Raw genomic sequence first — 25366 nt, 5'->3', positions numbered from 1 at the left:
TGGACCATCGGGGAGGGAGCCAGGACCAAGCTCGGAGGTGTTATGGTGTCTCCTGTGTGCAAGGCGCTGTACAAGTGCCACAGCCAGGCCCTGGGCAGGTCTGGTGGGATTGCTCCTCTGGTGGCATTTCTCCTCGCTGCCGGGGCAACTTGGGCAAGGATTTGTGTGGAGACAGGCAGGTGCTGGGCTGAGGTTTGGGGTGTCTGCGCTCAGCCCAGGTGCCCCCATCCAGCTCCCTGGCCTCAGTTTCTCCTTGATCCTAGCCCAAGGAAGATGCTGCAAGGTTAAAGGACTAGGAGTGGGGCGGCCCTCGAAGGACTACGTCCTGCGCAAGGTGCATCCTTACGGCCTCTGAGCTGGGGCAGCAGGGCACCCCCAGGACCACCGCCTCCCTCTTTATTTACCCCTCGGGACTGGGAAGGGGGCGGCGAGGTCCCGGGCAGCGGGACCGCTGGCCCGGGGAGGTCCCAGCCCCCCTCCGTCCCCGGGCGGGCGGTGTGTCCGTGGGATGCCCGCCGACGAATCCAGCTCCGTGGCTTTCCAGGCTGCTGGTCTTATGTTTTTTTCCTCCGTCGTCTCCGGGTTGGGAGGTCCCAAGGAGCGGGGGCTGCGGTGGGAACAGCTGCAAAGCCCCGTGGGGCAGCGCCCCCCCCTTCCCCGCGACAAGGTGCCGGGGCACCCCAAAAAGCTCGGGGGGGGGGGGCGAATCCTTCGGGGCGGCTCGCCCGGACGGGGGGGCTTCGCCGGCCGAGCAAGGGGGCGACCCCGTGGGGCAGCTCCCGCGGCGCCCCGACGCCCCTGCCCCACCGTCCCCGGCCCGGCCGCCCCCCCGGCGCGTCGCTGCCCCGCGGCCCGTCCGTAGGGCGCCCCCCTGCCGGGCTCCCCCCGCCGGGCTGCGGCGCGGGCCGGGCCGGGCCTGGGGGCCGGGGGCGGCGGGCGGGGCCTGGCGCGGCCCGGCCCGGCCCGGGGCGGCGGGGAGCGGCGGCGGCGGCGCGGGGCGCGTGAGTGCGGGGCCGGGGGGGGCGGGGGCGTCGCGGGGCGGCGGAGGCCCCAGGGCCCCGGGGGGCGCTGCGGGGCGGGTGTGGGGCGCTCCGGGAGTGGTGTGGGGCGGCGGAGGCCCAGCAGCGCTGTGGGGCGCTTTGGGGCTGTTGTGGGGCGCTTTGGGGGGGGCTGCGGGGCAGCGGAGGCCCAGGATCTCTGCAGGACACTTTGGGGTGCTCTGGGGGCACTTTGGGGTTGTTGTGGGGCACTTTGGGGTTGTTGTGGGGCAGCGGAGGCCCAGGATCTCTGCAGGACACTTTGGGGTTGTTGTGGGGCACTTTGGGGTTGTTGTGGGGCACTTTGGGGTTGTTGTGGGGCAGCGGAGGTCCAGGATCTCTGCAGGACGCTTTGGGGTGTTGTGGAGGCACTTTGGGGGCACTGTGAGGGACTTGGGGGCTGTTGTGGGGCACTTTGGGGTTGTTGTGGGGCAGCGGAGGCCCAGGATCTCTGCAGGACGCTTTGGGGTGTTGTGGGGGCACTTTGGGGGCCCTGTGAGGGACTTGGGGGCTGTTGTGGGGCACTTTGGGGTTGTTGTGGGGCAGCAGAAGCCCAGGATCTCTGCAGGACACTTTGGGGTGTTGTGGGGGCACTTTGGGGTTGTTGTGGGGCACTTTGGGGTTGTTTTGGGGTGCTTCGTGGTTGTTGGGGGGCAGCAGAGGCCCAGGAGCTCTGTGGGGCACTTTAGGGGTCTTTTGGGGCACTTTGGGGAAGCTGTGGGGCAGCAGAGGCCTAGGAGTCCTCTGGGGGCTCTTTGGGGATGTTGTGGGGCACTTTGGAGGAGCTGTGGGGCAGCGGAGGCCTAGAGGCCCTGTGAGGGCACTTGGGGAGCCCTGTGAGGGCAGTTGGTGGCTGTTTTGGGGCACTTTGTGGTTGTTGTGGGGCAGCAGAGGCCCAGGAACTCTGTGGGACACTTTGGAGGGGCCGTAGGGCACTTTGGAGGGGCTGTGGGGCGGCAGAGGCCCAGCAGCCCTGTGGGAGCACTTTGGGGCTGTTGTGGGGCACTTTGCAGGTCCTCTGGGCCACTTGGGGGGGAGCTGTGGGGCGGCAGAGGCCTGGGAGCTCTGTGGGGCACTCTGGGGTTGTTGTGGGGGCACTTTGGGGCTGTTTTGGGGTGCTTTGTGGTTGTTGGGGGGCAGCAGAGGCCCAGGAGCTCTGTGGGGCACTTTGGGGGAGCTGTGGGGCAGCAGAGGCCTAGGAGTCCTGTGGGAGCTGTTTGGGGGCGTTGTGGGGCACTTTGGAGGAGCTGTGGGGTGGCGGAGGCCTAGAGGCCCTGTGAGGGCAGTTGGTGGCTGTTTTGGGGCACTTTGGGGTTGTTGCGGGGGCACTTTGGGATTCCTGTGGGGCAGTTGCAGGCAGCTATGGGGCAGCAGAGAACTAGGAGTCCTGTGGGGGCACTTTGGGGGTGTTGCAGGGTGGCAGAGGCCTAGAGGCTCTGTGGGGCACTTTAGGGTGTTGTGGGGGCACTTTAGGGTGTTGTGGGGGCACTTTGGGGCTGTTGTGGGGCACTTTGGTGGGGAGTGTGGGGCATCAGAGGCCCAGGAGCTCCGTGGGGCACTTTGGGGGTGTTGTGGGGTAGGGGAGGAGTGGGGGGTGCTATGGGGCAGCTGGGCCCTGTGGGGGTTGGTTCAGCCCCCTTGGAAAGGCGCCGGGGTCCTGGTGGCCCGAAAGCTCCGGTGGCCAGAGGGGGGGATCTGGTGGCCCTCGGCAAGGCTGGGGGGCCGTGGGGGTGAGCTTCCCCTTGCCGTTTTGGAGCCGGAGCGGTGGCATCCTGCTTCCGTGTGCTCCCACCTGAGCGTGCGGGCAGCGATGCCGGCCCAGTTACTGACTGGTTTTACTGGGACGCTCAGAGCCGCCTGCTGGGCACCGCGAGGGCGTTTTGCAGGCCGCGCTCGCTGCCGGCAGGGCTGGCGAGTCCCTCCCTCGCCGAAAGTTTTCCACGCCGGCCCCCGGGGACCCTCCTGAGTGCCAGGAGCAGAGCCTGAGGGGCTGGCGAGGCCCCAGTGTCCGGGCATTTCCCAAGCTGGATGTTGCCTGCAGATCGCCGCGTCTGCTGACGCCGTCCTTGGGGACCGGCATGCCAGGCCCTGGCGCCCTCCCCGCTCTCCCAGCCCCGTGGCGGGGACCCGGCACCGCCGGTTTGGGCGGAGGTGTCGGGTAGGGTGCAGGGCCATGCCCGGCGCCCCTGCAGCGCTTGGTAGCAGCCATGTCGATTTGGGGCCGCGGGCGCAGGGCTGGTCCTTGGAAGCTGCAACGGGTGCAGTGAGCCCCTGTCTCCCTGCAGGCCCCGATGCAGGGCGATTTGGGGCAGGGGGGGTGCCTTTTGCCCCCTGACCCCCTCCTCTTTCTCCTTCCTGCTGCAGGGGGCGGCTGAGCTGTGTTCGCGGTGCAGGGAGCCGAGCGGGCCAGACGAATGGGCAGCGCCTGGCGAGGTGAGCAGAGGGCCGTCGCCCGCACCCCCGGGGGGGGCGGCAGCGCGGGGGCACCGGGCTGCGTGTGGCGGAAAGCCGCAGTGCAGGGGTGGGCACGTGCCCGTGGTGCTGGGGGGGGGGGGCAGGCTGCCAGCACGACCCCCTCTGCTCTCCCCTCCCTGCCTGCTCGCCCCCTCGGGCCCTGGCAGGCGGATTGATTTCGGGTGACAGCTCAGCGGGCGAGACCGTGCGGGCAGCGACCCCCCCCCCCCCGCCCTGTGCCAGCTGCAGCCGTGCGCGAGATGCGATGAGGCAGCGGGGGACGGATCCGGCCCGTCGGCTGGCTCCCGTCACGCGGGCGTACGGCGTGGGCCGAGCGGGGGGCGCTCGCCGAACGCGTGCGCCCGGGGCATGGGCGGCGATGGGGGCGCTCGCGGAGCCCCCCAGGCTGGAGAGGGGCGGGCAGCGTGCTGCGGGGCTCTCGCCCAGCTGTGCCAGGCGCTGTACCGCACACGCTGCGCGCACCCCGGGACGCCGCGGCTGGCGCTGGGCGCCCGGCGAGCCCTGGCTCGAGGCCTGGGGCTGCATGCGAGCTCCGCGCCTCCAGGCCCTGCCGTTTCGGCCCTGTGGCTGTGCTGTGGAGCTGGCTTCCTCCGGCGGGCTCGCTGCCCCCTCCGGCGCCTCACGGGGTGGGGAAACCACGGAGCGAGGAGGCCTTGTCTATCTGGGAGCGGCAAGGGGTGAACGGGGGGTGCCCGGGGCTGGCGGGCAGGGTCCCCCCACCCCGTGCCGCGCGGGGAGGAGAGCGGCTGCCCCTCTGGGAGGAGATGCCCCCCTGCCTGCCTAAGCGTGGGGCCAGGGACTCCTGCAGCACACAGGGGGCTGCAGTGGGGCACAGCAGGCCCCGCGCGGGTCGGGGTAGAGACCCCCTGCCCGGCCCCCCCCGCGCAGCGCGGGGGCTTGACGTAGCAGATGGGCAGGAGGAGGCGGGCAGCTCTCCAGGCCTTTGCAAAGGCGGCGTTTGACCCTGTGCCCCTCTGCAGATGGCTGGGGAGGGGGGGCGCCCGGGGGCACCCTCTGTGGGGAAGGGGGCGGGGGGCTGTCCCGGCTCAGGGTCCCCACCTGGTGGCAAGGCGCGGGGTGTCTCGCTGGGTGGCGAGAGGGGGGTGCAAAGAGCCCCGTCCAGCCGCCCCAGTCCGGCCCAGTCCTCCTGTGGGGCAAGACCTGGCCCAGCTGAGGTGGTCCCTGCCCCAGTGGGACTTTCTGGCCTTGTTGCCCCAAGCGTGGGGCAGAGGATGCGGGGCCTCCTTTGCTCCTGTGGGTGCCCATAGGGTGGGAGGTGGGTCCTGCCCGCGCCGGGCCCCGGGGAACCGAGGCGTCCCGGCTCCCGGTCCGTAACCTTGCGGGTGGTCCCGCGCGGTGGCTGTCGCATGGATCCGGCTGGGGCTCGGGGAGGACGCGCGGGGCCGGGCGGCTGTCGCCCCATAGGGAGCCGGTGTGGGGCGGGCTGGGCAGTGCTGGGGGGGGCCTGCTCCGGCCGGCCGCGGAGGGTGGTGCTGGGGGGCCCGGCCGGGGCCGGTGCAGGGTGCTGGGGGGGGGGTGCAGCGCCGGGGGCGGTGCCGGGGCGGTACCGGGGCGGTGCCGGGGGCGGCCCGGCGGGACCGGGGCGGTCCGAGCCCGGCGGGCGGAGCGGAGCGGAGCGGCGCGGAGCGGAGCGGACGAGGCGGCCGAGCGAGCCCGGGCGCATCATGGGGCGCCCCGGCCCAGGTGGGTCGCGGGGGGGCCCGGTTCGGCCCGCTCCCCTCCCCGCAGCCCCCTCCCGGCCCGGCCGCCAGTGGCCCGGCTCAGTGCGGGGGCGCGGGCCGCCCCACTGCCGGCCCTGCCGGGCGCGGGGGGCGTGGAGGTATCGGGGGAGTGTGGGGGTCGTGGGGGGGCGCTGGGTGCTGTGGGGTAGCGGGTGCTGTGGGGCAGGGGGTGTGCAGTATAGGGATGTGAGGTAGTGGGTGCTGTGGGGCAGGGGGTGTGCAGTATAGGGGTGTGGGGTAGTGGGTGCTGTGGGGCAGGGGGTGTGCAATATAGGGGTGTGAGGTAGTGGGTGCTGTGGGGCAGGGGGTGTGCAGTATAGGGGTGTGAGGTAGTGGGTGCTGTGGGGCAGGGGGTGTGCAGTATAGGGGTGTGAGGTAGTGGGTGCTGTGGGGCAGGGGGTGTGCAATATAGGGGTGTGAGGTAGTGGGTGCTGTGGGGCAGGGGGTGTGCAGTATAGGGGTGTGAGGTAGTGGGTGCTGTGGGGCAGGGGGTGTGCAGTATAGGGGTGTGAGGTAGTGGGTGCTGTGGGGCAGGGGGTGTGCAATATAGGGGTGTGAGGTAGTGGGTGCTGTGGGGCAGGGGTTTGGGGTATAGGGCTGTGGGGTAGTGAGTGCTGTGGGGCAGCAGGTATAGGGTTATAGGTGTGTGGGGTAGTGAGTGCTGTGGGGCAGGGGGCTGGGGTATAGAGCTGTGAGGTAGTGGGTGCTGTGGGGCAGGGGCTGTGCAGTATAGGGGTGTGGGGTAGTGGGTGCTGTGGGGCAGGGGTTTGGGATGGAGATGTGTGGGGTAGTGGGTGCTATAGGGCGGGGGTGTGGAGTAGTGAGTACTGTGGGGCAGGGGCTGTGCAGTATAGGGGTGTGGGGTAGTGGGTGCTGTGGGGTGGGGGTTGGGCTATAGGGGTGTGGGGTAGCGAGTGCTATGGGGCAGGGAGTGGGGAGTACTGGATGTTGTGGGGCAGGGAGCTGGGACATGGCGGTGTGGACGATGGTGTGGGGCAGTATGGGGGGCACCAGGTGCTGTGGGGCAGGGTGTGGGGACAGGGAGTGTGGTGGGGGCCTGGAGGTGTGTAGGGTTTGGTGGGGCAGGGTGCTGTGGAGGGGCTATGGGGCAGGGCAAGCTGCTGTGCCTGGTGTGTGGGGCTGCCCCCCGCTACCTGTGGGGGCCGTGCTGGCGGGCGCTGTGGGGCGGGCGGGCAGGCTGCCCGGGAGCCGGCTCTCCGGGGCCTCATGGGATTTGCCTCCAGCCCTGGCAGGTTTCCCGTCGCGGGGTCACGCCGGGGCACAGCGAGGGGCAGGACCGCGTTGCCGCTGCCCCACGGTGCCACCCGGGGCCCCGGGGCCCCTCTGGGTACCCGGGTGCTGCTCCGTTGGGGGGCACAGCCCGGTGCTGGGGGGTTCGGGTGGCGTCTGCCGTGGCGGGAGGGATGGGGCTACGGGGGGTGCTGTATCCTCCTTTCTGTCCCAGCTAGTGCAGGTTGTGGAGCTGGTGCCCAGGTGGGCACGGGGCGTATGTGGGGCAGGGAGCGTGGACCCCAAGGCCAGTGGGGCTGGAGTGCTGAAGTTGCAAGTGCGATGAGTTTGTTGGATCTCTGACCAGCGTCCCTCACCTGCTGGCTGGTGGCCCACGCTGCCAGCGAAGGGTGGGAGGTGCTGGGAAGGGGTGGGGAGCAGCGTGGGGCTGGATTTGGGGGGCACTGGGGGCAGGCTGCTGGAGGACCAGCCCGTTGCTGGCAGCAGCCTGGAGAAGGTGTTTCATGGGGGTGACGGGGAAACTGAGGCACGGAGCAGGCTGGGGTCTCGCCTCTGCACGGGGGGAAGTGGGGCTGGGGGCTCCGCAGTATCCCTGTTAGCCCCGTGCTGCCCCTCTTCTCCCTGCGGGGGGGACAGGCCTGGCTTAACGGGGGCTGTGGGGTGGAGGTGGGGGACCCTTAGGCTGTGCGAGGGGCCGTTTGTGGAAACCGAGGCACCATCTGTGTCGGTGCCTTGTGATGTGGAGGGGGGAGATGGACTTTGAACCTCCTCTGGGCCCGGGGGGGCTTTGCCCCCTCAAAGGAGCGGGGCTCTGGGGTGCAGGCCTGGTTTGAGGGACCTTCTCCTGCCCCATGGCTGACCTGGGGGGCCCCTCCGCGGCTGGGACCCTCCATCCTCTCCCCTCTGCCGCCCCGGGGTGCCGCATCCAGGCCTGGGAAGCATCGCTGGTGTGGGAGGCCCCAGCACGTCCTGTGCCGCCCCCCCGGCTAATCCCTGTTTTATTCCGGTTCGCTTGACGTCTCCTTCTGCCTGACGCTTCCCTTTCAGGCCGTCCCGCGCCCGCCTTTGATGCCGTGCTGATGAGATTAGAGACGGCGGCCGGGCGGCTGAGGCAGGCCGGGGGTGTCCCCGCGCCCACCCGTGGCAGGGTCCTTGGCCTGCCCGCCCTTGTGGGATCCCTTTTTCGGGGCTGGGGGCTCTGCGGGGGGCTCCCGGCTGCCCCCGGGCTCCCAGCAGACGAAGGGCCTGTGCCGTTCCCCCCCTGCCTCCCACCCCGTGTGGGCAGCCTCTGCAGCTGGCCGGGCACCGGCTGCTCCCCAGCCTCCCTGCCTGTCCGTGCCCGGCTCTGCAGCTGCCGTGGGCGCTGCCGCAGGGTCCGAGGGGGCGGCTGAGGGGCGCCCTGCGCTCCGAACTGGGTGCTGGCAGCCGGCTGGGCACGGGCGACGGGGCCTCGTGGTCTCACGGTGCTGCGTCTCTTCCCCGCAGGTTGCTCGCGCGCCCCTGCCCGCCTGGGGCCCCCCCGCCATGGCCATTGTGCAGACGCTGCCCGTGTCCATCGAAGCTGCTCCTGAGGGGGCCGCGCAGCTCCGCGCCGGTGCCCGCTCGCCCCCCGCCTCCCGGGGCGCCATGGGCAGCGTCGGCAGCCTCATCTCGGGCCGGCCCTGCCACGACCGCTCCTGCAAACCCTCCGAGGGGGGGCCCCCTGGCCCCTTCCGCAAGCAGGACGGGCTGCTCCAAGCCACCCCCCAGGACCCCCTGCTCCATGCCCTGCCCCCCAAGAAGCCCTGCTCGGCTGTGCCCGGTGTCGCCCACGCTTACGCCAACGAAGGCTTTCACGGCGACTGGCTGGAAGCTGCCTCTCCCGTCAGCCCCTGCAGCGACTCGGATGAGGCCCGGGATGACCAAGCCCAGAGCGGCAACATCCGTGGACCTCCTCCCAAGCTTGTCCCCATCTCTGGAAAGCTGGAGGAGGTAAGGTGGGGTGGCAGTGGGGTGGGCAAACATTGGGGTCTCAACCTTGCCCCTGTACCGCGCTGGGGCTGTCATCCTGAGAGAGATGTGTCTGGCGCACATCCGTACCTGGGGTAGGGAGAGGGGGGTGGGGTGGGGGCTACATGGCCATATTTTTCCTTGTTGCTGTCCTTGGGGGAAATGATGGTCTTTACGCTCTTGACATCCCCTTCCTTGTGCCGGGGATGCACTGTGAGAGCTGTTGGGGACCCCACCATGGGGGGGGGGGGGCTGGAGCAGAGAGCAGCTGGCAGGGCGTTGGGGTTGTCCTTCCTTGGGGTGTGGAAGTGTCTGGATTGGGGATGCCCCCAAGTTACTGTGTGGGGGGGCAGGCCGGGGGGGGATTACCCAGCCCTTCCTCAGTTTCCCCAGTGTGCTGGCAAAGGGAGGTGCTTTGGCAGCATCCTTAGCCTTGCAGCTAGGGAAGCTGAGGCGTGGGGCAGCCCTGGGAGCTGGGCTGTGCTGCCAGGCAGCCTCTCCGGAGGGTGGCATCTCCCCTGAGCCCCGCGCTCTCGCCTCTGTCCCTTGCAGAACGTGGAGAAGACCCTGATCCGCCCCATGGCCTTCAAGCCGGTGGTGCCCAAAGTAAGGACTGCTCCGGGGCCGGCCAACCTGGGCACGCGCCCGGGGGCCCCAGTGCTCTCGGAGAGCCAGGTGAGCCTCACCCACTTGCTGGGGGCCACCGGGACCGACAAGCCTGGCTCGCTGAGCTGCCGCACCAGCAGCCACTCGGGCACCCTCTCGGACTCGGGGCGCAACTCCCTGTCCAGCCTGCCCACCTACAGCACGGGCTGCAGCCAGCACACGGAGGCGGGCGCCCTCCCGGCCACCCCGCACGGCCACCCCGACGCGCAGGGCGGCTACCGGCCACTGGCCGGCCCCTCCAACTCGGACAGTGGGCGCTCATCCTCCAGCAAGAGCACGGGCTCGCTGAGCGGCCGAGGCCGGCCCTCCTCGGACAGCGGGTCGTGCGGGCGCTCGCCCCTGCCCGGAGACGAGGCGCTGCTGGTGCGTGAGCTGGAGGACAAGCTGCGGGAGAGGGAGGCCGAGCTGCAGCAGCTGCGTGACAGCCTGGACGAGAACGAGGTGGCCATCTGCCAGGTATGTCGTGTCACCCCCCTCGGCCTTGCCTGGCCCGTGGGGACCCTCGTTTGTACCAGGGTGCCGCCTTGTATAGACCTGCGGGATTGTACGGGCCTGGAAAGTGGGGTTCTCCCCCCTGGCAGTGGGGCTGGGGAGCCCTACGCAGCTCCTTTGGGACTCTCGTGCAGACTGGGGATCCTTGTATGGAACTGGGGGATCCTTCTTTTGTATGGGCCTGGGAATGGGGGTTCTCCCCACTGGTGGTGGGGCTGGGGAAGCTCTATACAGTCCCTGGGGGATCTTCATATGGACTATGGGGACCTTCCTACAGATTGGGGGGGGTCCCTTTTAGGGACCTTGAGGTATCCCTTCTTATGCGGGCCTGGGAATGACGTGTTCTCCCCACTGCTGGTGGGGTGGAGAGGGGAAGCCCTATAGGGTCCTATGAGGGACTCTGGGGATGCTGCCTGGGGGGGACCTGGCATGCTGGGGAGAGGGGCGCTGGGGGGGGGGGGGCTCCCCCTGGACCCTCTTTACGGGAGGGACAGGTGCTGCACCGCATGCAGGGACTGTGGTTCCCCCTCCCTGGGGTGGCAGCAAGGGGAGCCCCTGCGCCGGGGCGGGCTGTGGGCGCGTGTGGGGTGCTGTGCCACGTGCCCAGCGTCTGCGCCGTGCCCAGGTGTACGAGGAGAAGCAGCGGCGCTGCGAGCAGGAGCTGGAGGGGCTCCGGCAGCGCTGCGCAGCCCAGGTGCGCCAGGCGGCCCAGCAGGCCCAGCGTGGGCAGCAGGTCCTTCAGCTCCAGGTCCTGCAGCTCCAGCAGGAGAAGAAGCAGCTACAGGAGGACTTCGCCCAGCTGCTGCAGGAGCGGGAGCTGCTGGAGAGGCGCTGCGCCTCCTTCCAGCGGGAGCACACCGAGCTGGGACCCCGGCTGGAGGAGACCAAGTGGGAGGTGAGCTGCCCTAGGGCCCCTCATCCGCCTTGGCACTGGCGGGGGTGGTTTGGATGGCATTTGGGGTATTGCTGTCCTGGTGGTGGGGGAAACGTGGCTCCAGATGGAGGCAGAGAGGGGGGCACAGCCAGCGGCTGACCCATCGCTCCCCTCCAGGTATGCCAGAAGTCGGGGGAGATCTCCCTGCTGAAGCAGCAGCTGAAGGAGTCGCAGGCGGAGCTGGCGCAGCGGGGCACGGAGCTGCTGGTGCTGCGGGCCCAGCTGCGGGAGGCGCGCGCCGAGCTGCAGGCGGGCGAGCAGCAGGCCCTGGGGCTGCAGGAGGCCACCCGGCTCAAGGCGCTGGAGCTGGAGGTGTGCGCCAACGAACTGCAGCGGCGCAAGAGCGAGGCCGACCTCTTCCGCGCCAAGGCAGGCCGGCTCGAGCAGGAGGTGGCGGGGCTGCGGGAAGCGGCCCGCGGACGCTGCCCCGAGCCGGGCGAGGGCTGCCCCGAGCCCGGCGAGGAGGCCTGGGGCAGCATGGGGCTGCGCCGGCAGCTGGAGCGGCTGCGGGCTGAGGTGGCGCTGGAGCGGAAGCACGGGCAGGAGCAGCGGGACGCCTTCGAGCAGGAGCGGAGCACGTGGCAGGGCGAGAAGGAGCGGGTCATCCGCTACCAGAAGCAGCTGCAGTACAACTACATCCAGATGTACCGCCGCAACCGGCGGCTCGAGCAGCGGCTCCAGCATCTCCGGCTCCAGGGCGAAGACCCCCCGCCCGAGCCCTGCGACCCCCCCAGCCCCGACCCGCCCTTCGAGGAGATCACGGCCACCGAGATCTGAGACGCTGCCTGCCCCGGCCCCGCTCTTGGATGGTAGGGGGGGCCTCCAGCCCCTCGGATTTTGGGAGTCTTGGGGCTGGGATGGGGGAGCCCTGTCTCCCCCTGCTATGCAGAGACTGTTGGGACAGGAGGGACCTCAGGTGCTGCCCCCTCCTCAGCATCGGGGTGTTGGGGTGAGGCTGTGCTGGCACCCACTGTGGCAAGGGGATGCCCGTGAGATGTTGGGCCAGGTGGGTGCTGTGTGCCCGGTCCTGAGGCTGCCCGGAGCCAGTTCCTGCTGGATCCTCTTAGCATCCGGGGGATTAGCAGTGCTGGCTGCAGCCAGGGTCACCTTGCATAGCAGGAGGGCTGGGTTGTCCCCCTCCCTTCCCTCCTGGCACTGTCACCCAGCCACTTCCAGAAGGGACAGTGTGCCCTGTCCCTGCCTGTGCCAGCCTTCCCCCCACCCCCAGTGTGTTCGTCAGGGGATCCGTTTCTGTGCCATTTTAAATAACTCTATTTTTATAGGACCTACCAAAACCTACTGCCCGCCCCCAGCTCACACCCTGCCTGTGTGTGGCCCCGTCCCCCCTGCCGTGGGGCACGTTGCCCTCAGTGCCTTTCCCATGCCCTCGCCCCCCGGCATCCCTCCCTCCCGCCCCCGGCCAAAAGCCTGGCCCATGCCCCTGTGATGCCCAGCCTGCTTGGCCAAGGGGTGAGGGGCACGGTGCCCGGGGGGGGCAGCAGTACTCAGCAGCTGGGGACACCCTGGGGACCTCTCCGTGCCTGGGTGTGTGTGTGGGGGGGTGTCTGCCCCCCTTGGGGGGGGCTGAGCTGGGCGGCAGGCTCTGCCCCCAGCTGTGCCCATGGATTCAAACCAAAGGAAAAGCCTGGCTGTGCCCAGCTCTGGCTTGGTCGCCCCCGGCTCCAGGGGGGGATTTTTATACTTTATTTCAGTTGTGTCCCATTTCCAGAGCCTGGCGCGCCCTTGTACCACCCGGAAATGCCAATTAAAAACAAGCTCCTGGCTGTGTTTTTTCAGGGCAGTGTCACATCTGTGTGTCCGGAGCGGGGTTGGGTGCCGCCTGCCCCCCTGTCATGTCTCTAACCTGCCTCTGGGTGCTCCCGTGTGGGTCCTGCTGCGGGCAGCTCCTCTGTGCCCAGGCCGTGGGGTGCTCCATCGCTTGCGCCCCTTTTCCTGCCGCACTGAGACTGGCCACTGCTCAGTGCAGGAATGAGCCGGCTCCTGTGGGGTGTGGGAAAGCTTCCCGGAGGGGCGGGGGTGCAGCATCACTCTGGGGGGGCCACGGGCACCCGCACCACCAGCTCCATGGGCTCCTTGGCTTTGTTGCGGTAGGCCTGGCGGATGATGTCCACGGCCCGCTGGTGCGTGACGTGCTCCAGGCTCTCCCCGTCCACCGACACCAGCTCGTGCCCAGCCTGGCCCCGGGGGAGAATACAGCAGGGTGAAACACGGCCGCTTCTGGGGTGCCACGGGGCTGCCAGCACCGCGTGTCACCGGGGGGGGGGGAGAGTATGCCCAGATGCCTGGTCCCTCCTGGACCACCCCCCCCCCCACAAACACCCTCTACGCTGCCCCGTGTCTGTGCACTATAGGGAGAAAGGGGTGAGCACAAGGGGCCAAGTCTGCCCCCCTCCGCAGGGCGGGCGTGTGGGCGAGGGGGCCTGGCTGCCTGGCCCCCCCCAAGGGCAGGTGCCCCGTACCTTGAGGACGCCGCTGAGGAAGGCGGCTCCCCCGGGAAAGATCTTCTCGATCTTCACCATGGGCTGCGCCCGCGACTCGATGCCGCCGGAGATGCTGATCCCTGCAAGAGAGCCGCAATGCCCCAGCCCCAGGCGGGCCCGGGCCCCCCACCTCTCCCTGGCACGGCCTCCCCCCGACCCCCTGGGCTGCAGCACCTGTGCCCGGTCCTTGGTGGGACCTACACAACTGCGGGGTGAGGGCATGGGGCAGGGGCACCTCCTCTCCCCCCCCCCCCCCCCCAGTCGCTCAGGGGAGCGGGACCTGGCAGTGCCCAGCTTGTGCCAACATCCGTGTCCCCCCCCCCAAGTGCGTACCCCTTGCCAGGCTGTGCCAGGATGGCGGGCACAGGGATTTTTTTTGGGGGGGGGGGGTGTCCCAAGCCATGTCCCCACCCCCCTTACTGGGAGCCACCCCTCGGGCCCCGGTGGGTGCTGACCGCCCGGCGCGTGCCACGCACCCAGTGAGCGCTTCAGCTTGGAGAGGGTGACGGTAAGCAGCCGGTACTCGTCCTCCCCGGCGTCCCCGGGGGGGCCGTTGGCGGCCGGCTCGGCCCCCGCCTCGCCTCCCGGCCCCCCGAAGAGCTGCACGAGGGGCGGCCGGGCCCGCCGGGGCTTCCCCGCTGCGGAGCCTCCGTGGGGCGCGGGGGGCTCCTGGCGCCAGGTGGGCCGGGGGCTGCGCGAGCGCCCTCGCCCCTCGCCCGGGGGCTCCGCCAGCAGCCAGTTGGGGGGCCCGGGGCCCGCGGCGGGCGGGGGGGCCGCTGGCGCAGGCGTAGGCATCCACTGGCACGTCGGGGAGGGGGGTGTAGGTGCGGGGGTGAGACCGGCGGGGGCTGGCGGAGGCCCGCGGCCGGGCTGGGCCTGCCGGCAGCCCCCCGGCTTCCTCCGGCTCCGGGGCTCCCGCCGGCTTCAGCAGGAATCCGCCCCGATAGTCTGCAAGGAGAGGGGCTCAGCCGGGCTCGGGACCCCCCGGCCCCACGCGTCTCCCCTGGGACTCCAGCTCCCCCTCCCCAGACCCCCATCGCCCTCTTTCCCTGGGACCCCAGGGAGTCCTGACACCCAGGAACACGCGACCCCCCTTCCCTAAGGACCCACGGCACCCAGGAACATCCCCGGCACCCAGGAACATCCCCTGCTCCCAGGCACCCCCAGCTCTGCCTTCCTTGGAGCCCAGCTCCCTCCATCCCCAAACTGCCCCCGCACCCCACCACCCTGAGCCTTCCCACCCTTTCCTGGTGCCCCCCACGGTGGCACAGCCCTTGGGCAGGGCAGACGCCGTTTGCCGTGGGGCTGGCCGTGGGGGGCACTCACCAGGCACTGGTGTGATGAGGTGTCTCTTGGGGGGGACGTCGTGGTGGGCCGGGCGGAGGGCAGGCGAGCGCACTGCGGGCAGGGAGAGCAGCGGGTCAGCCGGGCGGCTGGGTGCCCCCCAGCCCCGTGCCCCCCCCCCCGGCCAGCACGGGGGCCCCCAGCGCCCCACTGCAGCTCTGCGGTACCCGGGGCCGGGCTCTACCTGAGCGGCTCTTCAGGGCGTCGTAAGCTTCCAGCTCCAGGGGCATCACCATGCTGTCGAAACGGCCCAGGTCCGTGGGGGCCACCAGGCTCCTGCAAGGGCAGACGGGGCCCGCTCGCGGCTGCCTCCGGGGTGCTGCACGGCCAGGGCCAAGGAGCGCACGCGAAGCCTTGGCTCCTTCCCCGCCGGCCGGGCTAGGCGGCCCCGGACCCAAGGGTCCCCCCACCCCGTGCTCACCCACCTCACATCACGCAGCAGCAGCACCTTCTCGGGCCGGTCCAGGATGGCTAGCAGCGGCCTCACCAAATCTTCCACGCTGCCCTCGTGCAGGTACTGCAGGACAGGATGAGGGGTCAGCAGGGGTGTCGTCCCCCCCCCGCCCCGTGCCTCAGTTTACCTCCAAGCAGGGCTGGAGAGCTAGAGCGTGATGCCGGCCCGAGGGGGTTAACGTGGGCACGGCTCCGCTTGGGGCTGAGCTGGCGCTGCCCCTGCCCACCGGCCCCGCGGGCGCCGCGCTGTACCCGGGTGCAGTGGCGAAGCACGGCCGTCACCTCGTCGGGGCTGAGGAGCCGGGCAGCGGTGTCCTGGATGAGCGGCAGCCGGGCGTCGGGGTCGCTGCCGTTGGGCTGCAGCGCGGCGATGCCGCCGGGGCCCAGGATGCTGGCACGGCGGCTCTTCTCTGCGGGGGGGCAGAGCAAAGCGGGGTGGCCAGCGGGGCAGGGACACCCCCTGCCCACCGCCACGCGGCGCGGGGTGGCACAAACCCCCACGCCGGTGCCCGCGGGCTCAGTCCATGCTGAGGTCAAGCACACACACGCATGCACAGCTCCGGGGACGGCAGAGCGGGGGCACCCCCGTGGCCCCGGCCCCCGGCGTGCAAGGACCCACGCATGCAGGCTCGGCCCGCCAGCCCCCCCGCGGGCACACGGGCACCCCCGTTACCCCGCTTCAGGCTCCGGATGACAAACTTCTGCACAGCGCCTACTGCAAGGGAGACGGAGACGGGTGAACACCCGCGGGCATCGCAAGCCGTGGGGTCCCACGCGCCCCGTCCTGCCCAGGGACCCCCAGCCCACGCTGCCCCCGGGGGCTGGAGGGGCGGCAGTGCCCCACGATGGTGACCATGGTGGGAGGGGGAACCTGTCCCAAATCAGCATCCCTCTCCGCCCTGTCCCCCAGCCTGGTACCTCTGTCCCCGTCGGGGCGCCCCAGGGACTTGGCGCGTGCCCGGCGGTCGGGCGCGGGGGGCTCCTGGCCGGGGGGGGCCCAGCTCTGGCTGGTGGCACGGCCGCCCTTGAAGAAGAGGTTGACGAGGGTCTTGGAGCGGTGCAGGCCGGGGGGGGCCCCCCGTACCCCCAGCCCCTCCGGCTTCTCCTTCTTCCGCTTCTCCTCTGGGCAGAGAGGGGGGTGTTGGGATGGGGGGAATGGGGGGCACAGCAGGGTACCCACCACCCACCCCAAATGGCATGCAGGGAACTGGGGGCACAGGCGTGGGGCATGACTGGGGGGCACTGGCCGGAGGGGAGCCCCAGCGCCCGGGCTATGGGGGGCCCTGCGAGCCATGGGGACGGGGCTGGGCTTCGGGGCGCTCCGGCTGGAGGCAATGGGGTGCCCCCGTGGGGCAAGGGCTATAGGGTGCCGGGGGGGGCCCAGGACCCATGTGGGAGCTAAGGGAAGCCCAGGGCTGGGGGCGCGGGGCAGGGGGCCGGGCGCCGGTGCCTACCGGCGATGGTGAGATCGCTCTGGGAGCGCGTGATGGGCTGCCGGGGCCGGCTCAGCGCCAGCAGCAGCGCCGTCTTGGGCGAGTGGGCGAAGGGCCGGCGCGGGAGGGGGCCGGGGGGCTCCCGGGCGCCCTGGCCCCCCCGGATGGCCGTGTCCCGCAGCAGCTCGGGGGGCCGCACCGTGCGCCGCATCTCCGGCAGCCCCTCGGCGGCCGGCTCCGTCTGCATGGCCCGCTCGGCGCGCTCCCGGCCCCAGCCCCGCCGTGGCCCGTCCTCCGTGGAGATGGCCACGTCCACGGTGCGGGCTGGGGACCCCGGGGCCGCCGTGCCCAGGCCGTTCACCGCCCCCGGCGCCGGCCCCGACGAGTACGAGGAGATGGAGGAGCTGGTCTCCGAGGCCTGCGACAGCTGCTGCAGCTGCCCGTTGGTCACTGCAAAGGCACGAGGGGGATGAGGGGTGACACCCCGCAGGGCGCCGGGAGCCCCTCCAGGGATACGGACACGCGGGCTCCCCTAGGGCATGGGGACCGCCGCGTCCCCTCAAAGGGCCAGGGGACACGCGGGAGCCCACGGGGACTACGAGGCCACGGGACGGGGAGCTTCACGTGGCCCTCGGACCCTCCCCCCTGGGACCCTCTGGGCACCCCTGCGACGGGCTCCCAGCCCCCAGCCCGGGGGGGCCGGTGCCCGCGTGGCGCTGCCCTTACAGCGACTGAGCCAGCAGTATTCGGCCACCATTTCCTTGTAGGCAGGGAACCGGCCGGTCTCCTAGGCACAGAGGGAGAAGATGCGGGGGTCAGCGCGCGCCGGCCGGCCGCCCCGGGCGAACCCGATCCGGGTGCCGGCCATGAATAATGCATCTCCCCCTCCCACCGGCCTGAAACCCAACCAGCCCCGCGGCGCCGCCAACCCGCCCACGGGCGCCGGGCCCAGCTGGGGCAGCGCCAGGCGCGGGGGCACCCGGACCCCCTGCGTCACCCGGGGGTACCTTGATGGTTAGCATGATGTGGGTCTGCCCCTTCAGCACCTCCACTGCCTTGCTATGGCTTATGTCTTCGAACTTGACTCCGTTGGCTGCAAGGACTTGGTCTCCTACCCGAATGCCGTTCTGCTCCGCCAGCCCCCCAGGGTCCACCCTAGGGCAGCACGGGGGCAGGATGGGGCCCAGCCCTCGCCAGACCCCTCCTCCTGCCCCACACCTCCACCTGGCAGCCCCGGCACCCGAGGCACGGGGTCGGTCCCCATCTCCGCACTCAGGGAGCTGGGAGGGCACGCGGGGCGGCCGTACTTGGAGACGTAGATGCCGAGGCCGAACTCCCTGCCGCCGCGGATGTTGAAGCCCAGGCAGTAGTCGTCGGAGGTGGTGTAGAGGTGGACGATGCGCCGCAGGCCGTCCTCGGAGCCGCTCTCCGATGGCGTCGAGCCGCTCTTCTCCACCACCAGGCGCCTGTTCACCACGTCCACCCTGCGGCACAGCATGGTGTTGGGGGGAGCCGGGGAGGCTGCGGGATCTGGCTCTCGTCCTCCAGTGGGATGAGGACATTGGGACCACCCAGCCGAGGACAGCAACAGGAAAGGGGGGCTTTGGAGGTAGGGACGGGGCCAGCCCCCCATGCAGGCTCGCACCCATCCTGCCTGCTCCAGTCCTTCCTACCCCACAGACCATTGCGCCCCATCCTGGGCTCTCCCCTGCCACCCAGCCCTGATGCTCAGCTCCCTCAGAGCATCCCTGCTGTGCCCTCTCCATGGGGCTGGGCTTTGGGGGTCCTGGCGTGGGGGATGCCCTACTCACCAGGCCGTCTTCTCCTTGGAGAACTTGATGCCTGGCACACGGCCCATCCGCCGGACCACCATGCGGAGGCGGTTGTTCCCGGTGAGGACCTTGACGGCGCTGCTCATGGTGATGTTCTCCAGGCTCACGCTGTTCACCTCCGTGATCTTGTCACCCACGCACAGCCCGGCCTGCTCTGCGAGGGACATGTGGCTCAGCCGGGTGCCCGATCTGCACGGGCATGGCACCGGCCCCAGGGCACGCAAAGCCCGGCGTGGTGGTGATGCCGGGGGCACCTGGGAGGCCTCAGCTCATGGAGCACCCGGGCTGGGGGAGTGACCCCCATGGTGGGGATGGAGATGTAGGACCCCAGCAATCGCACCGAGGCCGTAGCAGGGATGGGAGACTTGTCACCTCCTTGAGGCCTAGGGATGGCCTGGCTGGAGCTCAGGGCCATCAGCATGGGGCTGCCCGTGCCTGTGCCCTGGCCCTTTGCCGCGGGCAGCCTGAAACTGCCGCAGCCGGAGAAGGTAGAGGACCAAACGGTGGGTGCAGACAGTGCCATGATGGGGGCACTGGGGTGCTGGGCTTGGGGACCTGCAGCACTGGGACCCGGTCCCTCCCACAGGCAGCAGGACGGTGCCCCACATGGTGCCCATGTCCCTGGTAGCTCCCTGTGGGGCTCTCGGTGGTGCACGTCTGTCCCCACCGGTGTCCCTTGCCCCGTCCCGCTTACCGGCGGCGCTGCCCTCCTCCACTTTGCTCACGAAGATGCCCAGCCCGTGCTCGGAGCCGCCGCGGATGCTGAAGCCCAGCTTGCCGTCCACGCTCTTCTCCACCGTGATGGCATTGATGATGTCGCTCTCGTTGCTGCTGGCTGTGGGGACAGGGGCCGGGACGCGTCACCCGGGCCGCTCCCGGGCAGGGGGCGAGGAGCGGGATGTGCGGCCAATCACATGGGGAGAGAGCGTTCGGCCTCCACATAGGGAAACTGAGGCACAGCGTGAGGCGACCGCTCTTTGAGCGCCTCGCAGCCCACTCAGGACCGAGGTGTCCGGGGCGGGTTCGGAGCTGCGGGAAGAGGAGGATGGGGGTCTCCCCCGCCGGGCCGCCCTCCCCCAGACCCCGGGAGCCCGGCGCGCGGCGGGAGGGCCGAGGCCCGCCCGGGCGCCCCACGCACCTTCGATGGGGGAGTTGATGAGGATGACGCGGCCCATGGGGGAGGCGGCGCGGGCGCTGGCGCGGGCGGCCCCGTTGAGCAGGCGGCTCTGCTTGCTCAGCAGGCAGTGGGCGGCCAGGCTGGCCTCGCTGCTGGAGCTCCGCGACCGGCTGGCCGCCGTCATCTCCGACAGCCCCGCGTCCGAGCCGCGCGACATGGCGCCGCCGGGGACCCCGGTGTCCGGGCGTCCGTGTCTTCAGGGGGCCGGGGGTGCCCGCCGGCCGGGGGGGCGCATGGCACAGCCCAGCAGCACATGCCGGGCCGGGGCCCCGCTCCCGCTCAGCAGCGCGGGGCCGCGGCCGCCGGGTGCTCGGCGCTGCCGGTGCTCGGCGCTGCCGGTGCCCGGCTCCGGGGCGCCGCGGCACGACCTGCGGCGACAAGCAACGAAGGCTCCGTGAACCCCCCGCCCGGTGTGTCCCCCCCCCCAGCCCCGGCCCATCGCACCCCGAGGGCTCCCACGCGGGGGGGGGGGGCCGGGGCACCGCGTCCCCCCCGCGCCCTCCTCACCTGCGCCCACGGTGTCGCCCGCGGAGCCGCGGCGGCGGCGGCGCGGGGGGGGGGAGAGGCAGCGCGGGGGGGGCGCCGCCCCCCGCCCCTCCGCGAACCGCCGCTATTGGCTGGCCCCGCGCGGCCGGCGCTGCCATAGGGCGCTGCGGCTGTCAATCAGGTCTGGCCGAGGCTGGCCTTGGAGCGGGGGGGGTGGCACTGCCCTATCCCCCCCCCAGCGCTGATGCCATGGGGGGGCCCGGGGGGGGAGTCCCCCATCCTGCAGGGGTGTATGGGGCAAAGCCTGCCGCGCCCCCCCCAGCATGGGGGCTGCCCCTCAGCCCCCCCCCCCCGAGCCCTTCGCACAGGGGAAACTGAGGCACAGGGGAAACCGAGGCACAGGGGAAACCGAGGCACAGGGGCAGCGAGGGGGTGTGTCCCCCCCCCGCCCCGGTGACTCGAGCCGGTGTCCCCCCTCCCGAGGGCGGCGTTGCCCCCCGGCCGCGGGCTTGCCGTGACCCCGCAAGCGGTGCCTGGCGGGGCCGCGGCGCCAGCAGCGCGAACCCGACACCGCGGCGGTTTCAGGTGATGCGCACCTGGCCGGTATTGGATACCCGCGGGGGGGGGGGGGGGAGACCTGGCAGCAGCCTGGCCCCCCGCGCCCCACGCCACCACGCCGCCTGCCTCGCGTGGGCGCCGCCGGGCCGCGGGGAGCGTCGCAGGCACGGCCGGGGAAACTGAGGCACGGGGGTGCCGGCGGCGCGGGCACGGACTCGCGTGCACCCGTTGCATGCATATTTATAGCCCCCGCACACTCGCTCGGCGGCACGCTCGTGGGTGCAGGGCCGCCCCCCCCCCCCCCCCGGCACCCGCGGGCGCACGGCCCAGCTGCTTGTGCACTTCCGCGCGTGCACGCAGCCCCACGGCGGGGCGGGGGGGGGGGGGTGCCGCAGGCCCGGCTGAGCCCCCGCGGCCGCCCGGCGCTGTGCCCAGCGCTGTGGCCGCCTGGGCCGGCCCCGGTGACGAGGCGGGGACGTCAGCGGGGCGGCGGGGGGGAGGCGGGCGCGGCCGGCGCCATCCCTGCCCGCGCCCCGCGCCCCGCGCCGGCAGCCCTGGAAGCCGTGAGTGCCCGCGGGGTCGGGGGGCGGCGGCGCCCCCGCGGCCCCGGCCCCGCTCCCAGCCCGGAGCCGGGCACGGCGCTGTGGGTCGGTCGGGGAGGGGGGGCCATGGGGGGGTGACTCACCCCGCGGGAATGTCGCGGGGCCGTGGGTGGGGGCACCCCCTTCCGCCCATCCGGGGCGTTTTCGGGAGAAAGGGGGGGTCGGACACGCTGGGGGCACGGGTGGGGGGTGGCCTCGACCCCCCCCCCCAGGTCTGCACCCCAGCCTGGCCTGCCCCCCCCAGGGGGGCAAAGAAAGGGGTTCCCACCCCCCCAACCTGCTGGGCCCCACGGCGGCGTCAGGGGCACCCGGGGGTGCTGGGCTGGCGGGGGGGGCACAGCTGGGCGGATTTCCTCCCCCCCCCCCGCTGCCAGGGCTGAAGGCACCAGCGGCAGCACGGGAAATGCTGGCGAGGAAACGGGGGCTGCGGAGGGGGCCGTGCCGTTTCGGCGCCCTGGGGCCGGATCCCTCCTTTCGGTGCCCTTCCTCCGCCCTGCAGCCCCTCCTGGGGCCCCCCCGCACCGGGCTTCACTTATGAACCCCCCCCCCCCCCCATCCTCACCGGGAACCCAGGCGTCCGGGCTGGGCTGCTGGGGGGGGGGTCGGGGGGGCCCTAGCCCTGATGGCTGGGGCCAGCTGGGTTTGCAGGGCTCCTAGCTGATATATCGGGGGGATTTACCCCCCCCCCAGCTCCCCTGTGCCCCCCTGGGGTGGGGTAAATCCAGAGCTGCCCCCAGAAGCGGGGTGGGGGGGGGGTAACGGGTGCCGCCTCCTACTTTCCTCCGGCGACGTGTCCCCAGACAATGCCACCGGCCCTGCCCGCCACCATCAACATCCGGGAGCCCCGCTGGGACCAGAGCACCTTCCAGGGCCGGGCCAAGCACTTCTTCATGGTGACGGACCCCCGAAACCTGCTGCTCTCCGGGGCCACGCTGGAGGAGGCCCGCCGCGTCGTGGAGGACTACAGGTGCGCGGGGCGCTGCGGCCCGGCTCCCGGGCAGGACGGGGCCGTGGGGCCGAGGTGCTGGCCCCAAGGGTGGGAAGGGGCCGGGAGGAGAGGAGCGATGATGGGGAGGAGGAACCCAGGCGCCCTGGCTTCCCAGGGCAGGAGCGGGGTGGTTTCGGGGAGCCGGGAGAGCGGGCATCTTGGGACTGTCCCCTGTGTCCTTGCTGGTGGCACTGGATCCAGGTGATTTGTCCCATGCCCAAGGACCGAGCACCAGCTCTTTGCCCCCCTAGCCAAAGCCAGCTGCTGGCTCGGGGCGAAGGGACACTGCCCCATGTGTGCCCCATGGCGTTGCCTGGCACCTCTGGGCTGCCGAGCTGCCCCATGTGGGGTGGGCAGCGGTGGGGAGGATAGCGGCAGGGGTCTGACCGGTTCTGCCCCTCGCCTCGCAGGGCGGGCACGGTGCCCCCGGGGCTGACGGAGGACCAGCTCTGGCGGGCCAAGTACGTCTACGACTCGGCTTTCCACCCCGACACGGGCGAGAAGATGCTCCTCATTGGGCGCATGTCGGCCCAGGTGCCCATGAACATGACCATCACCGGGTGCATGCTGACCTTCTACAGGTACCATGGCCCTCCCTGCCCATCCTGGCCCCCCTCGATGCCCCTGAGGTGCAGGAGGGGCAGTGTGCCCCATACCTGGGGGGGAACCCATACTATATGGACCCTGGGGTGGTGGCAGCTCCTGGTGATGCCAGCACCCTGCTGTCCCTGGCAGGACCACGCCGGCTGTGCTCTTCTGGCAGTGGGTGAACCAGTCCTTCAATGCCATCGTCAACTACACCAACCGCAGCGGGGACGCACCCATCCCCCCCAGGTAGGTGTCCCTCTGCATTGCCCCCCAGGACCCCCCAAATGCTGGGGGTTTTGGCAGCGCCCTTGTGCCTTGCAAGCAGCTTCTTGAATGGCAGGGGGCCATGAGCTGCGGCAACGGGGACCTGGCACACCCAGAGGTGAAGGGACAAGAGCAGGGCTGTCTGGTGGGTCGGTGGCAGAGCTGGGAGAGGAACCCAGGCATCCTGCCTCCCGAGGGGTGGTAGGATGGTGGGGACCTGAGCTCACCGGTGTCACCTCCTGCCTTTGCAGCCAGCTGGGAACCGCCTACGTGAGCGCGACCACGGGGGCAGTTGTCACAGCGCTGGGGCTCAAATCTCTCACCAAGGTAAGGTAGCCAGACCTTTGGCCATCGCTGGCCAGGGCTCGTGGCCCTGCTAAGACCCTCCCCGTGGGGGGTCCCCACTGCCTAACCCCCCTGAGCTGAGCTGGGAATTCACCCCATCACCTGGGGCAGGGGAGAAAAGGGAGGAAAGGGACCACGTGGCGGGGGACACAAGGTAGCCCCTCTCCAAGCAGTGTCTCCAGAAGTGGCATGTCCCCTCTGGCCCTGCCAGCCTGGCTCCAGCCCTGGCTGGGTCTTTCACCCCTGGGGCTGGGAAGGGACATGGGCCACCCGATGGGGCTCAGCCACCCTCTGGGCTGGGAGTTGAGGGGAAGGAGGGAACGGCTTTGCCCCGGCGGGGCTGGGACACCCCAGGGTCCTACAGGACCTGGTGGCAAACCTGGGGACAGCCAGCTGTGCCCCCAAAGCCTCTCCATGACGTGCCCCCCCTTCTCCCCCAGCACTTGCCAGCCATCATCGGCCGCTACGTGCCCTTTGCAGCTGTGGCTGCCGCCAACTGCATCAACATCCCGCTGATGAGGCAGAGGTGAGTCCCCGGCCGGGCAGGCGCGTTCGGGGCGCTGCCCCGGGCTACGCCAGGCCCTGGCGTGGGGTGTGGGGGCCGCAGTGCCCCCGGCTTTGCAGGGGGGCTCCTTCCTGACCTGGCTGGCATCCCCCACCCCGAGGCCTGGGGGTGGCTTGGTTTGGAGGGTGCAAATGCCCGATTGCGTCCCCAGGGATTACCGCTTAATGCCAGCTATGAGCCAGCCCTGAGAACCCCACCAAAGTGGGAATTTGGTCTCCGGCTGAGACCCCCCCCCACTTATTGCACAGCGCAGGGGGGGGAATATGAGCAGAGACCAGCCTGCCCTGCGCCATCCCTCGGTGCCCCCCCTCACCCCCGCGCTCCCTGCAGGGAGCTGAAGCTGGGGATCCCCATCACGGACGAGAACGGCAACCGCCTGGGCGAGTCCACGGCCGCGGCCCGGAAGGCCATTTTCCAAGTGGTGGTGTCGCGCATCGGCATGGCGGCTCCGGCCATGGGTGAGCGCCCCGAGCCGCGGCGTGCCGCAAGGGCTCCCGCGGCCGCCGGGGGCCCGGGGGCGCTGGGAGCTGATTGCCTTCTCCTCTGCCCCAGCCATCCCGCCGGTGATCATGAATGCCCTGGAGAAGAGAGCTTTCCTGAAGGTAAGGCTGGGGGGCCGGGGGGCCGGGGGGCCGGCGCCGGCGCCCCGTTAACACGAAGCCTCTCCCTGTCGCCGGCAGCGCTACCCGTACCTCAACGCACCCCTGCAGGTCGGCCTGGTGGGACTCTGGTAAGCCGCCCGCGCGGGGTCCTGCGCGGGGGCCGCTCCGTGCCGCGGGGACGCCGCTCACGGCTTCTCCTCGCCTTTCCTTCGCAGCCTGGTGTTTGCGACCCCGCTGTGCTGCGCGCTCTTCCCGCAGAAAAGGTAAGGACGGGCCGGGCGCCGGGCGCGCGCGCGCCTCCGCGGGACAGGGCACGGCGGGCAGCCGGCCGGCTCCCGGCCCTGACCTCGCTCCGCCTCGCCTCGGCAGCTCGATGCGCGTGAGCCGTCTGGAGCCCCAAGTCCAAGCTCGGATCCGGGAGAAAGAGCCGGCCGTGGAGGTCGTCTACTTCAACAAGGGGCTCTGAAGGGGGTCCCCGCGGGCTGCCGAGCCGCCGGGCCGGCACGCCGCCGCGCTTGGCCCCGGAGCAGCCTTCCGGGGACGCTGCTGCTTTCCCTTGGCTCTCGTGTGTCCGTAGGTCCCGGGCGTCCGGGCCATAGGTAGTGACGCAGACCCCTGTGCCGTCGTGCCGGTCTTTCCTGAACAAACCCGGGCAGGTCCTCGGAGCGGGATGCTTGGGGCCCCCCTTCCTCTGCCCCCCCCCCCCCCCGGAGCCCTTTGGCTGCTCTCGGCCCGCGGAGCAGGCTGGCGCGGGGCTGGTGGAGCCGGGGCCCTCGTCTCATCGCGAGCGGCGGGGCGAGAGGAAAACCGTGCTCCCAAGCTTTGGGAGGCCGAAGACAATCACGGCGCTCGAGGTTTGAACCCGGGGCGCCGGGCGGGAAGGAGCGAGGTGCCCCCCGAGCTGAGCCCGGCGCTCCCCCCGCCGCAGGGCCGGGCTTGCCGGCGCCCCGGGAGTCTGGCTGCTGCTCCATGGGGATGGCAGAGCAACCCACGAGAAGAAAACCTCCTCCAAAAAAAAGAAAAGAGCCAGGGTGAGTGATTT

General features: G+C 71.2%; 3 protein-coding genes across 6 annotated transcripts; 2 read left to right on the top strand and 1 right to left on the bottom strand.

Annotated features, from left to right (window-relative positions):
* The first annotated feature begins 639 nt into the window (after positions 1-639).
* Positions 640-12382, top strand: LZTS2 (leucine zipper tumor suppressor 2). Of its 3 annotated transcripts, none has more exons than XM_067300172.1 (6): positions 640-667; positions 3402-3470; positions 7991-8476; positions 9047-9616; positions 10278-10547; positions 10704-12382. In XM_067300172.1, exons 3-6 carry the CDS (start codon positions 8030-8032, stop codon positions 11361-11363), a joined length of 1947 nt encoding a protein of 648 aa, XP_067156273.1. In that variant the 5' UTR covers positions 640-667; positions 3402-3470; positions 7991-8029; the 3' UTR covers positions 11364-12382. The 3 variants fall into 3 exon arrangements, with proteins under 3 accessions (XP_067156273.1, XP_067156274.1, XP_067156272.1); XM_067300173.1 differs by lacking the exon at positions 640-667 and adding an exon at positions 986-1001; XM_067300171.1 differs by lacking the exon at positions 640-667 and having other exon boundaries at positions 3408-3470; positions 10410-10547.
* On the top strand, positions 4801-24892 carry SFXN3 (sideroflexin 3). 2 transcript variants are annotated; one of them, XM_067300175.1, is made up of 12 exons: positions 4801-4806; positions 20897-20933; positions 21773-21939; positions 22371-22541; positions 22696-22794; positions 23064-23139; positions 23598-23683; positions 24053-24180; positions 24275-24324; positions 24403-24452; positions 24540-24587; positions 24694-24892. In XM_067300175.1, the coding sequence occupies exons 3-12, from the start codon at positions 21776-21778 to the stop codon at positions 24788-24790; spliced, it is 969 nt and encodes a 322-aa protein (XP_067156276.1). In that variant the 5' UTR covers positions 4801-4806; positions 20897-20933; positions 21773-21775; the 3' UTR covers positions 24791-24892. The 2 variants fall into 2 exon arrangements, with proteins under 2 accessions (XP_067156276.1, XP_067156275.1); XM_067300174.1 differs by lacking the exon at positions 4801-4806 and having other exon boundaries at positions 20840-20933.
* On the bottom strand, positions 12249-19666 carry PDZD7 (PDZ domain containing 7). The gene is given in 16 exon segments (XM_067300167.1): positions 12249-12781; positions 13067-13858; positions 13860-14035; positions 14414-14485; positions 14616-14707; positions 14857-14948; positions 15137-15294; positions 15558-15599; positions 15803-16006; positions 16339-16767; positions 17044-17104; positions 17325-17472; positions 17625-17801; positions 18129-18303; positions 18844-18984; positions 19288-19666. Coding segments are annotated over 16 exon segments (3105 nt in total). The 5' UTR covers positions 19484-19666; the 3' UTR covers positions 12249-12631.
* Positions 24893-25366: the final 474 nt, after the last annotated feature.

This window comes from Apteryx mantelli, chromosome 7 (genome assembly GCF_036417845.1).
Source record: "Apteryx mantelli isolate bAptMan1 chromosome 7, bAptMan1.hap1, whole genome shotgun sequence".
NCBI classification, from domain to species: Eukaryota; Metazoa; Chordata; class Aves; order Apterygiformes; family Apterygidae; genus Apteryx; species Apteryx mantelli.
The sequence above is the reverse complement of the archived record's forward strand: the minus strand, read 5'-3'. Positions and strand labels throughout refer to the sequence as shown.